The 14,039-nt window shown below is 45.2% G+C and overlaps 1 protein-coding gene and 1 long non-coding RNA gene across 5 annotated transcripts in view; one reads left to right on the forward strand and one right to left on the reverse strand.

The window, feature by feature from the left end:
• BICRA (BRD4 interacting chromatin remodeling complex associated protein) overlaps positions 1 to 14,039 on the forward strand; it is a 46,272-nt gene that overhangs the window by 29,291 nt on the left and 2,942 nt on the right. For 2 of the 4 annotated variants that reach the window (XM_069943357.1, XM_069943356.1), the window contains 10 exons: positions 2,257 to 4,185; positions 5,024 to 5,332; positions 7,230 to 7,925; positions 8,571 to 8,865; positions 9,803 to 9,912; positions 11,479 to 11,604; positions 12,013 to 12,074; positions 12,311 to 12,459; positions 12,605 to 12,699; positions 13,657 to 13,759. In XM_069943357.1, the coding sequence (XP_069799458.1) occupies positions 2,257 to 4,185; positions 5,024 to 5,332; positions 7,230 to 7,925; positions 8,571 to 8,865; positions 9,803 to 9,912; positions 11,479 to 11,604; positions 12,013 to 12,074; positions 12,311 to 12,459; positions 12,605 to 12,699; positions 13,657 to 13,759 (3,874 nt within the window). The remainder of the gene's footprint in view (positions 1 to 2,256; positions 4,186 to 5,023; positions 5,333 to 7,229; positions 7,926 to 8,570; positions 8,866 to 9,802; positions 9,913 to 11,478; positions 11,605 to 12,012; positions 12,075 to 12,310; positions 12,460 to 12,604; positions 12,700 to 13,656; positions 13,760 to 14,039) is intronic. The other 2 variants (XM_069943358.1, XM_069943359.1) reach the window with 2 other exon arrangements.
• The window catches only part of LOC138766047 (uncharacterized), a 75,788-nt gene that overhangs the window by 19,039 nt on the left and 42,710 nt on the right, over positions 1 to 14,039 (reverse strand). The window lies entirely within an intron of this gene.

The raw sequence follows: 14,039 nt of genomic DNA on the forward strand, positions 1-14,039 counted from the left end.
TAAATTCACGTTTGTATTACCATCAGAGTGTATCTATATCATCTATCTCCTATCTATCTATCTCCTATCTACGTATATCATCTATCTATCTATCTCCTATCTATCTGTCTATACATACACACACACACATATATGTGTGTGTGGTGTGTGGTGGGTGGTGGGTGTGTGTGTGTGTGTGCGTGTATGTATAGACAGATAGATAGGAGATAGATAGATAGATAGATGATATAGATAGGAGATAGATAGATAGATGATATAGATAGGAGATAGATAGATAGGAGATAGATAGGATATAGATAGATAGGAGATAGATAGATAGATGATATAGATAGGAGATAGATAGATCGATAGATAGATGATATAGATAGGAGATAGATAGATAGATAGATAGATAGATGATATAGATAGGAGATAGATAGATAGATGATATAGATAGGAGATAGATAGATAGATAGATAGATAGATAGATGATATAGATAGGAGATAGATAGATAGATGATATAGATAGGAGATAGATAGATAGATAGGAGATAGATGATATAGATAGATAGGAGATAGATAGATAGATAGGAGATAGATAGATAGATGATATCGATACATAGATAGGAGATAGATAGGAGATAGATAGGAGATAGATAGGAGATAGATAGATAGATAGATAGATAGGAGATAGATAGATAGATAGATAGGAGATAGATAGATAGATAGATAGGAGATAGATAGATAGGAGATAGATAGATAATTGATTGACAGATAGATAGATAGATAGATAGATAGATAGATAGATAGATAGATAGATATAGGAGATAGATAGATAGACAGATAATAGATAGATATTGAAGAGGAGATGTTAACCCATTCTCTGTTGCTGGCACTCCCATTATCATTACTGTGAATGCACTAAATTGTGATAGATAGATAGATAGATAGATAGATAGGAGATAGATAGATAGATAGATAGATAGGAGATAGATAGATAGATAGGAGATAGATCGATAGATAATAGTAGATAGATAGATAGATAGATGATTGATTGACAGATAGATAGATAGATAGATAGATAGATAGATAGATAGATAGGAGATAGATAGATAGGAGATAGATAGTGAGAGATAGATAGGAGATAGATAGATAGATAGATAGATAGGAGATAGATACATGATAGATAGATAGATACATGATAGATACATGATAGATAGATAGATAGATAGGAGATAGATGATATCTATCTATATCATCTATCTATATCATATCATCTATCTATCTTCTATCTATCCATCCATCCATCCCCAGTCACTCAGTGGCTGCAGGGGGTCAGGTATAGGTCGGCACCTCCATGTTCCCCCGGGCACCGCTCTCTCTCTCCCGCACAGGAATCCTCGGCCCCTGTCACGCAGTGATGTAGCACATGTATCTGTGTTCCGGACTGAGCGTCGCACACGGCCGCTTCCAGCACTGACAAAACATAACGGGGCTCCGAGAATTCCTGTGCGGGACAGAGTGCGGTGGCCAGTGGAGCATGGAGGTGCCGACCGATACCTGACCCCAACTGTATGTGCGGGGGAGGGGGGGCAGGGCTCACCGTGCAGCTTCCAGAGAAGCTAGAAGTGAGCCCCCGGCAGCAGCAGCACAAAGCACTCACTGGAGGGGACCCTGCCGTCTGTGTGCAGCCTGTCACATCTCCAGTCTTCCTCTTCAGCCCCCCGCAGCAGGATCTTCCATCCCTTCCCCTGCAGCAGTATATGTGCGTCCTGGCTCGGGAGGTAAATCGGATCATCAGCTGTCCAGCCTTCACCTCTTCACCCGGGACCCCTCTCTCTCCCTGCACCAGAGCACGCGGCCGCCGGGTGGGGGGGGAAATACCGCAGATACCGTCCTGGCAGAGTTGAGGTCGGTTAACCGACGCCAGTGACGGTATCGGTATTTTTGCGGTATACCGCCCAGCCCTAGTTTTAAGGCAGCTCAGCGATTTAGCGGTCGTAGCGGGGTCCCGCCTTGGCCGCTGAATGGCTGAGCTGCCTTGAAATAACCTCAGCCCGGAGTTGGAGGCAAGGGACCCCTGTCTTTGTGATGGTGGAGTCCTAGTGCTGGGATCAGATACATATCGCCTATCCTGTGAAGAAAGCATCTGTACACACTTTTCCTGTTAGCTGTATACATTTAGTTTCTTTGTAATCTTTATAATCTCCACTTATTATTTGTGCTCTATTCTTATTCTTATTCCCGCTGACCTGTTGTAATGTTTTATGATTTCAGCTTCATGTTCAGGAAACTCCGGGGAACCATTTAACTACAGAACCAAACCCCCCAGCTGGTGGCGTAGATTTGGACTTTTTGCCAGATGACATCCTTGGGTCTCCATCCGGGGCTAGTGCCAGCCTCACAAATTCTGACCAGCCATGTGACATCCTCCAGCAAAGCTTGCAGGAGGCCAACATTACAGAACAGACTCTTGAAGCCGAGGCGGAGCTGGACTTGGGCTCTTTCCAACTCCCTACTCTTCAGCCAGTGGTGCCAGCTGCTCCGGATGGGACCCCTCAGATATTTTCGGGTGGAGCAGATCTTATTGGACTTCAGCAGCCAGCAGTGCTGACACACCAAGCACTGGTTCAACAGTCTGTGGGGGCAGATGTGGTCAACAAGGCGATCAGCGTACAGCCATTTATCCAGCAGGTTGGCCTTGGTAATGTTACTATTCAGCCCATCTCCAACCTACCGGGGCTGCCTAATGGCAGTCCTGGAGGAGCATTGGGGATCGGGCAAATACAAGTGGTGGGACAACAAGTAATGGCCATCAATCAGCCCACACAACAGATCATTGCCAAGCCAGTGCAGCCAACACAGGTAGCCAATCTGCCAGTGGGTAGCTACCTGGCAGGCACCCCCCAAGAGCAGCAGCAGGTCACACTAACGTCAAGTGGGGTGTCTCCACAGAATGCTGGGTTGGTCCTACAGAACAAAATTCCCACAGTGGCCACCACGCTGAATGGAAATTCCATGTTTGGCAGTGTGTCAGCAGCGCAGTGCACGCAGTCCCTTACCGTTACTTCCAGTCTGAACAGCCCGGTTATAATACAACGGACTCCAACTCCTATACAACCCAAACCAGCTGGTGTGCTCCAACAAAAGGTGTACCAAATCTCGCCCAAACCACAATTTGCTCCCAACAATACTACACTCACCATCCAAGGAGATGCATCACTGCAGCAGCAGCCAAAAGCTCAGCAAAACCTGACATTCATGGCTGGCAAACCTGGGCAGAATGTCGTCTTGTCCAGCTTTCCCCAGGGCCTTCCTAATGTGTTTAAGCAGCCACCTCCACAACAGCAGACATTAGGAAAACCCATGAGTGTTCAGTTGCTAAACCAAGGCAGCAGCATAGTCATCCCAGCTCAGCATGCCCAGGCTATGCTACAGGGACAGAACCAATTCCTCTTGCCAGGAGCTTCAGCCGTCCAGCAGCTTTCTGCACTGCAGGCCAACATGGGTGGCCAGATCTTAGCTGCTTCCCACCCCAGTGGTCAAGCCCACATCATTGCCAGCCAAGGTCCTGGAGGCCAGATTCTCAACCAGGCCCTGCCTGCCCAAATACTTACCAATCAGAACCTTGCCAGTCAGCTGAACTTGGGGCAGGTCCTCACGTCTCAGAACGCGCATGGCACAGCTCACATACTGTCTGCACCCATACAGCTGCAGGCAGGACAGGTTGGCCAGCCTACATTGTTCCAGATGCCAGTATCCCTGGCCAGCAGTCTGAGCACGCAGAGTCAGCCGGCAGTAACAACATCACTTAACCAAGCCGGGCAAACGGTTATCCAAGGAGTGACTTTACCCAATCAGGTGGCCATGTTCAATACACCTGAGGGCCTTGGGCAAGCAGTGAGCATTCAACAGGCCTCGACGGGAAGCAGCCAGAGTCCGGGTATGGTGCAACAAGGAGCCAGCCTTCTGCCCAGCACAGAGCAAACCTCCATATTAACCGTCCAAACTACACAGCAGCCATCACAAGGACAAGCCCAACTCCAATTGAATGTACAGCAACAGCCGCAGCCTTTAGCACCTCCGCCTCCTCAACAGGCAATGCCCAGTCCCAATCTTGAACCCAGCCCCGACAAAATAATCCTTAGCCAAGCAACCCCAGGAAGTATCATCAGTGCAGAATCCATGCAGATGTTCCTCCAGCAGGTAAGCATTGGTCACTGTGCTACAAAATAATACTGCATTTCTGCAGGATAGAATATGTCACTATTATAGGGAGAGCCACTCACGCCACTTCTCTTCATTCATCGCGCACCTCCGTTGGATATGTTCCATTAAGGTAACTGCGTTCTCAGTCCTTACGTAGTTGCAGATTAACCTGCATTGAGCATATTCCAATGGAGAGACTAAGGAAAGGGTGAACCGCATATACTGTATAGCATAGGCCATGGCCATTTCTTGGTATAGAAAGGTAAGGCTTGTGCAGACAGTGCTAGTTGTTTTCTCCAGCATCTCTTAATGCTCATATGTTGGGCCGTGCATGCTCTAATGCTGCTTTTACTATTAATACATTGTTTCTTCCTTCTTCATTTATGTGCTTTTTTCGTTAAAGCCTTTGTATCATCTAGGTATTGGCTGATTTCTTGGATATGACCCAGAATGGCTCAGTGGACTTGTAATGCGCAGTGCTGATCTGTGCCATATCCAAGGGCCAAAAACAGCTATGTCTGGATAGTGGAAAAGCCTGTGTCTATTCTAGGCCGATTTTCATTGTGGTTCTCCAGTGGCCATATCCTAGAAAGTTACATGGAGAATGCAACAAGCCATTGTCTATATCAGTCTTCCCGTACCAGGGGCTTCCCAGCTATTGTTTTGCATCAGCTGGAAAGATCCTGGCTTGTGGAAGACGGGTGTATATTGTAGCTGGTCATGTACTCCCGAAGCTGAACGCAGCAGGCCTATGTAGTTATCATAAAACATGACTAAAATGACGTTTTGTGTGAGTGAGTGTTTAACAGACGGTTGCCAATGTTGGCCATTACAGAAGGAACAGCAACAGCAGCAATATTATGAAGTGACGTTGAAACCACAGCAGGAAAGCAGCCTGGTGCAAACCTCTGCCGCCCCACAGCTCTCTATGCCAATCTACAGCATAGCCGCCTCTGGCAGCACTTTGAGCAGCAGTACCTCCAGCAGCAGTAGCGTGCCCGCCTCCGTCATTGTGAGCAGCAGTGCCGGCTCCACAGCCCAACCCAACCGTGATTTGGCCCAGAACCATGCCACAACACCGGAATCCAAAGGACACTTACCTCATTTCCCTACCAGCCAGTCTCAGCAGGCTATGACCTGCCAGGTAGCCACTATCCCCAATTCAGTCTGCTTTTTTCACCTTAATCCTTTTTTCTGGCTTCCCTTCTAATTTTCTTTCCCGTAACCTGTGGTGGCAAATTTCTTTTTACCTCACTTTACTGTGCGACTCCATGCAGTACCGCAGCCTGTACGCTGACTATTGCACCAATAGTAATCCTGTATGAAGTCCAGACGATTGATATTGGGTACCATGGAGATTGCGTGATGATTGCTGATTGCCTCGGGGAGACAGTTTGACCCAAGTCTGATCAGCTTTATGGTACTTTTTGTTTTCGAAGCAGAAGTCCTTAAAGGGACGTGCACTATACAATGATGGAAATGTCCATAAGAGTACTGACTGCCACGTATGCATTTCCAGTCTCTCACAACTGACTGAACAAATTTCTATCAGTCAGTAATATCATTCCCAACTATTGTTACCTATGTAAGCACCTTAAAGGGGTCATTTTTTATGCCGTGGTCATATAATGTTATTCCTGTGCATCACAGCTATATAACAGCATCCATCACCAACATATACTGAGGTGCATGGCAGAGGATCCATTCACTGCTGACTGTTCTGGCAACTTCCCACTGGTAGATGTAAATTTTAATGAAATTCAATAGCCTAGTCCCCTGCCCTACTCAGTCCAGCATACGTGGCCCTGAAGTAGTCTTTCTGTTTATCCTTTTTGGATTGGATGCTGATGTAAAGCAGAAACCCACAGCAATAACTGTGAACCAGCCTAATAGGGCAAATAGATGTCATTTCGGACAACCATTCACAAGCACTCACTTAGGTGTACCTAGCCCCTGCATGTAATAGCACATTTCCTCAGCAGTAACTTACATTTCTGGCCCAACACAGCCTCCCCTGGCCGTAAGCATCTAAGGATCTATGGCGATCTGTAGGCAACCTATAATGGAGGCCATATTTGTCATCTCCAATTTTTCCACCTTAGAAACTGATGTCACTGTTCCTGCCCGCGGAACATCAGCAATCATTGCAATGAGAGGCGTACTGTATGGACGCCAAGGGAGGCACTGCACAGTGGACTGACCATACCCCTTGTTCTGCGGATGGCATTTGGGGGTCTCTCTTCCCCTCTTCTGGTGGCTCCTGCTTGCACATGATTTTTGTCCCGTTACTAATTTCTTTCCCCTAAATGCTGCGGCTGTTCTCTGGTTAATTTCTCCCCCTTCTCCTCTCTCCTTGCACACTTTGCCTTATTCTTGTCAATCGCTGACTCTTCCTGTGTCTTGTCTGTCTTGGTCTGCTGTGTGTGTGTGTGTGGAAGCTTGGAATGTAACAAGGATTATTGTTCTGTGGGATTATTGTTTTGCATTGTGTTTCCCAAAACGTATACCTTTTTATATGTATAAGCTACTTACAGGTTCACCCATCTCTCTTTATAGACTTGTTTTAGTAACTCGTGCTAGTTTTATATGCTATTGCTCACTTAAGCCATTCCTGATGATAGGCCTAGGTTGCTTAGATGGTTCTTTAGGACATGTTCAGCTGTGTTTATGGCAGCCAGTACCTCATGGATAGAGTGTGAGGGGATAAATGGTGGCCGTAATCTACAGGGCAGTCTGCCTCACCTACATTTTCATCTATAGTTTATAGCCATCCGTTTTTCCCTGTTATAAGCCAGGTACGACTGGAGAACAACTAATGGTAATGTTCTTCGATGAGACTATGGGCCAGAAAAGCAGAGAAATCCCTGTTTCTTGGGGGGATCACTACTTTATCCCCAGAGACAATATTAGTAGCTCTTATACTGTAGGACGTCCTGTATACATATAGACACTGCATTTATATAGTGAAGATATTTCAGGGATGAATCTATATAACACATGCTGCATCGATCATTGTGTAATATTCTTCTTTCCTCTTATAGATTCCAGCCGGACAACAGAAGCTTCCCGGAGCGTCGCCTTCCCATACACTACCTCACCCTCCCAGCCCTCAGCTTCAGGCCTCTGCTACCCACCATTCACAGATGCAGTCCCCTCACCAGTCCCGCCCTCCTTCCCAGCCACAGCCATTATCCCGGCCGCCATCTCGTCCTCACTCTAGGCCTCCATCTCAGCCTCAAAGTCTCCCTCGTCCTCCTTCTGAGCCCCTTTCTCGCTCCTGTACTCCTCAGATGCAAAATCTTTATGTCATCCAGAACCAAATCTCCTCTTCTCCCCATGGTTCTTCCCAGCATCCTCTGCGTCCTCCTTCTCAGCCTCAGGTACAGACGCCTTTTCCACCTCACCAGCCGATGGCCACGGATATGCCGCAGACCCTGTCGTCCCCTCAGCAGCACATTCAGCTCCAAGTACAGCTGGGCAGTACCCAGCCTGAGATGCGGGCAGGAGTCCCTGTCTCCTTGCAGGCCACCCCACCCACCTCAGAATCCCAAACGCATACCTTCCCTGTGCAGTTCCAGGCGCAGGCCCCTATTAAAGGCCAGACCCCGGGACAGACCATCCACTTGACTCCTGAGCAGCAGCAGCGTACCTTCCAGATGACCCCCAGCCAGTTCCAGGCTTTAACCTTGTCCAATACTTTGCCCCAGCAAAAACAGCTTTTGGAGAGATACCAACAGGTGAGGGAAGCTCCCCTGCCTTGTCCTGTATTCTGCATATTATAATTCTGTTGCATTCATACTTACAACTTTGCATTGCATTGTTCCGCTCCTGTTCCTCCTGGTATTATATGGTTAAATTGACAACTGGACTCAAGGCCCTGCCCATAGGTATACACTGGTCAATAACAAGATTGTGCTGGAACAGACCTCATTGACAAAGCAAGTGGTAAAACCCAGTGTTATATGTACTAATCTATTTCCAGGAGGTATAATGGAGGAACAGCAAAACATAGTTATCTGCTCAGTCACATGTGTACATGCATAGGGGGAGATTTATCAAATATGGTGTAAAGTTAAAACTGACTCAGTTGCCCCTAGCAACCAATCAGATTCCTTCATTCATTTTCCAAAGAGTCGTCTGTGAGGAGTGAAAAGTGGAATCTGATTGGTTGCTAGGGGCAACTGAGCCAGTTTCACTTTACACCATGTTTGATAAATCTCCCCCATAGTGTTTAGTAGCACTTCTATTTCATAGGAGACCTGAGATTTGGCCGCGAGCTACCCGACTGTACTCTAACCCCTTTTTTTAGTTCCACCCCCCCCCCCCCTCTTTTTTGTTATGTACATCTTTAAGTCACATCCTTGAACTTTCCTGTCCTACAGATGCAACAGGGCTTGATGTTGCCAGCCCAGCAGCAACAAGGCGGACTACAGACATCCCCAGCAATTGGCACACAGTTCACTGTTCAGACGTCTTCAGTGTTGATCAGTAGTCAGGGGCAGCCGGTGCAAACTCAAGCTCCCCTGCACGGCCACTCCCCTGGTCAAGTGCTGGTCCAGTCCACACAGGTGGTGCACAGCGATGGGACTAAGGTGCAAGGCGGCAGCATCCCCCAGGCAGCTCAGCTTTCAACACTAATTCAGCAGCAGCAGGGATCGGTTTTAGTGAAGACTTCAGGTGAGAAACGTGTATGAAAATGGCACTGTGCAGATTTTGTGCGCTTAGGCTGGGTTCACACTATTATTTTCTCATCCGTTTTTTGCAACAACAAAAAAAAAACAAACAGATAAGACGAATGGAAAAAACTGATGCATGTGTGTGCATTCGTTTTGATCTATTTTTCCATTAAATTCCATTATAAAAAAAAAGGATCAAAACGGATCCATTTTTTTTTAACGGACACAAAAATGAGGTCAACTACGTTTTTTTGTACGTTAAAAATCGGATTTGTTTTGATCCTTTTTTTTTTTTTCTTTTATATTGAAATTCAATGGAAAAACAGATCAAAACGGATGCACACACATGCATCTGTTTTTTCCATCCATCTTTCAGCCGTTTTTTCTTTGAAAAAAATGGATTGCAAAAATGTAGTGTGAACCCAGCCTTAAACGTACAGAAACAGCACCTTTCTTGTCTTGGGTTTGGGTGTGGGTTTTGCAGTTCAGTTCCATTGAAGTGAATGGAGATAAATTTGCTTTTCCTAACCCTGGATAACCCCATTAACCATCGAACAATGAAAATGGTCTCCTAAGTTTCCAGTTTACTTTGTTTCAATTTCTTTCACGCTTCAAGGTTTCAGCTTGCTGTCTGTGAATGGAAACTTTATATCTTTTATATTCAGAGGTTAAAAAGCTGTCCTGACCTAGTGCTATTTATGCAGCTGCTGATCTTGTTTCAGTGTGTCAGGCAAGATGTATCTGTCATGGACCGTAATGGGAGAGAAATTTGTATTGCTGCTGTATGTAGCTCATTGCCTGCAGTGGTGGGAACTAAAACTGCATCAAACACTATTGGTTCATTTATACTGATTTCATATACTGTTTTTTTTTATAGCACCGATGTAGTTTCTGATTCTCTGCTACAACTAATATCTCATGGTCTCCATGATTCACAGGTGCTGCAGCTGCTCCTGGGACCCAAGACTCCAATGTTTACCCCAGCACTGCTATCAAAACCCCTGGGGTGCAGGGGAAACCTGTCAGTGCAGTTCCTGTGCAGACACCGGTAAGACGCCCATGTGATCTTCACAGCAAGCAGGGTTACGTGTACTTTGTTGCTGTATATAAACTGAGACTTTACATAGGACGTGGTGTATACAGAGAATGGGAGAAACTGTGATGTTACCCTATTATGTTAGGAGAGGAGCTGCAGTTTGTTAAGCACACTTCTGCCTCCTAGTGGAGAGATAAGAATATAGCGCCTATATACAGGTGTAGTTGAGATTTCGGCTTTCAGAACTCAGCAGGCAGAATGTATACACTTTTTCTGCTAGTGCAGATAGAATACCTGTGTATGAGTATGATCCTCTTTTTACACAAGTCAAAACCCTTTAATTTTTTTACTATATTCATACTGTTCATACATTAGAGGTTAACTATCCATTACAGCTAAAGCTGATTGAATCCACACTAGAATTTGCCTAACCCGATTTTATTATAAACGTCATTGTGCTTTTCCAATGTTCTGATTCCTTGGAGAAGTCTGATGTAAGTGTGAGGTCCCCTAGGACCATGCCATACTAGACTTACCTGGGGAATCTGAATATTTGGTAAGCAGAGACACCTTTCCAAAGACTGAATTAGTGAATCTTTCTGTAGATTTGCTTAAATCTGATTACACCCCCACCTTTTCTTTATAAAGGTGGCTGTACCAATGCAGAACTGGATTCAGGTGTGCTGGAACTGCTTTACCAATTACTAGAAAGTCCACAATGACTGCAGGGGAAATTTATTACATGATAAGCATCAAAAAAGCTGCTTTTTTGCAGCAGCTGTTTACTTTGGCTATGACAGTGGGCGTGCTCGGACGGGACTTCCACCTCTTAAAGTTACACATACCCATAGGGGGAGATTTATCAAAGGGTGTAAAATTTTGACTGGTGCAAACTGCCCACAGCAACCAATCACAGCTCAGATTTAGGCAGTGCTGAAAGGAAAGCTGAGCTGTGATTGGTTGCTGTGGGCAGTTTGCACCAGTCTAAATTTTACACCCTTTGATAAATCTCCCCCATAGAGTACAGGTGTCAAACCTGCAGCCCTCCAGCTATTGCAACAGTCCAATCCCATCATGCCAGGACAGCCGAATCCTTGGCCATCCTAGTTTTGCAATAGCTGTAGGGCTGCAGATTTGATATGAGGAAATATGGACAGGCTTTGTATAGTGATTTAGGATAACTCTAATAGTATCCAGATAGAAGCCGTCCTGCACAGCATTCGTATGGCTGAGTGGGTTATAGACACCCTAGGGCAGGCATGGGAAACCTTTGGCCCTCCAGCTGTTGCAAAACTACAATTCCCATCATACCTGGACAGCCAAAGCTAAAGCTTTGGCTGTCTAGGCATGATGGGAATTGTAGTTTTGCAACAGCTGGAGGGCCAAAGGTTCCCCATCCCTGCCCTAGGGCTTGAAGCACACAGCTATGCTTTTGTTAAACATGATTTTGTCAATAGGCGTGTCATTATATACATTCTATATAGGCTTAGTTGATCATACATACTTTAAAGCCCATGGAATGATGAACTTGGAGACTTTCTGCATTTTTGTAATCTTATATTTTTTTTCCTCTCCCAGGGTAAACCTGGTGTCATCAGCTCAGTGCCTAGCATCAGCTTAGGAAAGGGTTCCCTGCAGATCCAAGTGGTTGGGAAGGGGATCCAGCAGATTGTTCCTACTGGCCAGGTCCAGACTCAGTCACAGGTAAATGCAACTAAGGAGACGTGCCAGCTGCAGGTTCTATATAATGACAGCTATAATAATTATTACAGGTCCTTACTCCTAGTAGCCAAAACTGCATAAAAAAATATTGTGCCATGTTGTACCATTGAGCGCTTTAACCGGCAGCTGGCAGGGTTATCGTTTGGCTGGTCTCCCTGAGATCAGTGATCTGTTTCTAATGTATAATTATAAGTAGAGTTCCCTTTTCCTGATGGTGAGATCTAATAATCATGCTGGTGCAACTATCAGAGACTACTAAGTTCTCTCTTATCACTGGATTCATTGTAAAGCTTCTTTGCTTCTTCTCATGATGACTGCAGGCTAGTTACAGTGTCTTTATGAATAGAAGGTTTTTTGCTTCCTTTTTGTTAACTATGTTTTCCCTTTTAGTTTGAGAGTAAATTTGGAGCCCTGAAGAAACTTCAAACACTACAGCCAAGCAAGGAAGCCTGGTGAGTGTGTGCATAGCGGACTGAAATATGGATGACTCAGAAATCTCATTGAGACCATGGGGAAGATTTACTGCACTTTTGTCTTGTAGTAGGATTCTTTTTCCCAGCAGGTTTAGTTGTCACTTTACAGGGATGATTACTGCATTTACTTACACAAACCAGGAGGATATGTGATTTGCCCTGTTTATGGATCTCATTGTTGCCCCACTCTTTAATAGTGTAATTTCTTTTCCCAGCTTCCTGGAGCAGTTACACAAACACCAGGGTGCCGTTCTACACCCGGATTATAAATCCTCCTTTCACTCGTTTGAAGACACCCTGCACAGACTTCTTCCTTACCATGTGTACCAGGGCCTGCTTCCCGCCGAACATGATCTAAAGAAGGGTAAGGTGGTCTCATTTAGCTTCATCATCCATGCTGTGACTGACAGCCTCTGTAGTTATCACAGTGATCACGGAGACGTCTCTTACTGTGCCCTTTATGTGCAGAAGCGATCGTGCCTCATCCATTCCTTATTCTTTGTTCACAGTGGATGATGAGTTTGAAACAGTATCCACACAACTCCTGAAGCGCACACAGGCCATGCTGAACAAGTATCGCTTGCTGCTTTTGGAAGAGTCTAGGGTAAGCCTTCCGTTCACATGTGGAAACAATGACTTATTTTTTAGTAAATGATGATTGATTTGGCACTTACCATTGTAAATTCTGTAGCTGAAATGCCTCTGTTAGCAGGTCTCTCCTGCAGTATTGTGATCCTGATGATAACTCCATGTTCAGATGTCTCCCCTCCCTGTAGTATATGCCATCACATGGCCGTTCCTGGCTCTCTCGCTTACCTTGTGTGTCATGCAGCAGTGTGCAGCTATTACAGCTGTAAAAAAAAGGGGCAGTGTGTGACATAGTCATGATGATTTTAGTACTCCACATTGGTAATGCCACCCACTGCATGCTCTGGTAGCATCAAAACAAAGATTCTGCACAGTGCCAAGCAAGGTGATAAAAATATAATTACCTCTGACCTATGATGGTGCCACCTTGTGAGCGTACATAGAAACACACACACACATACATATATACATACATGTCCATAGTCTTTTAGAAGGTATTCACTCACATAGATCAGTATCCTATAGTTTGATCAGCAGATTGGTTGTCTATAGTCTTACACTGCACACTTGCTATTTACTCCTATTAGGTAAGCCCCCGGAGCTGTGATCATTGGTATTTTATGACAGCCTGGGTTTTTCTATACACACACTTACACACTAGGGCATGCTGCTCACTCTGGAAGAGTAATGTACATTGATCTCTATGTACACAACTCATATGCAGCTCTTCCATGAAGTGAGCTGTATACAAACAGATCAATGAGCACTGAGCGTTTATCCCACCAAACCCCTTTAATGCAAGTAATGACTTTATTAGTGCGCTTGGTGTTACGCTGGTAACAGGATCAGGAGGCTTTCTGGATGTCCAATATTTTTGCTATGCCAAGCAGCTAGGTCACTGTTACATTAGACAGTGATAAATTGATGCCTGCACACTTGGTTTTATCTGACATCTGTGTTCTTCCTCCTGCAGAGAGTGAGCCCTTCTGCAGAAATGGTAATGATTGACAGAATGTTTATCCAAGAGGAGAAAGTGGCCTTGTCCACAGACCGGCAATTGGCAAAGGAAAGACCAGGTATCTGCTGTTCATATCACTTGATGTCATTATTGAGTGATTCCCTTGGGAAGTGTTGACTCTTCTTGCAGAGACCCAGCTGTTGTAGTGAGTCTCCCAGGCAGTGGGTCAAACATTGATTTGATTTATACAAGGCTACCTATAGGTGGCACCAGAGAGACTGTTGTCTTCCTTCCTTCTGGAGCAGAGCTACTTTGTGATGGTGATGTAATCTTGTCGCTACAGTACAATGAGTTACAGTAGTGATCCCCAACCTGTGGCTTTCCAGCTTATGTACAAA

This window comes from Dendropsophus ebraccatus, chromosome 10, assembly GCF_027789765.1.
Source record: "Dendropsophus ebraccatus isolate aDenEbr1 chromosome 10, aDenEbr1.pat, whole genome shotgun sequence".
Taxonomy (NCBI): domain Eukaryota; kingdom Metazoa; phylum Chordata; class Amphibia; order Anura; family Hylidae; genus Dendropsophus; species Dendropsophus ebraccatus.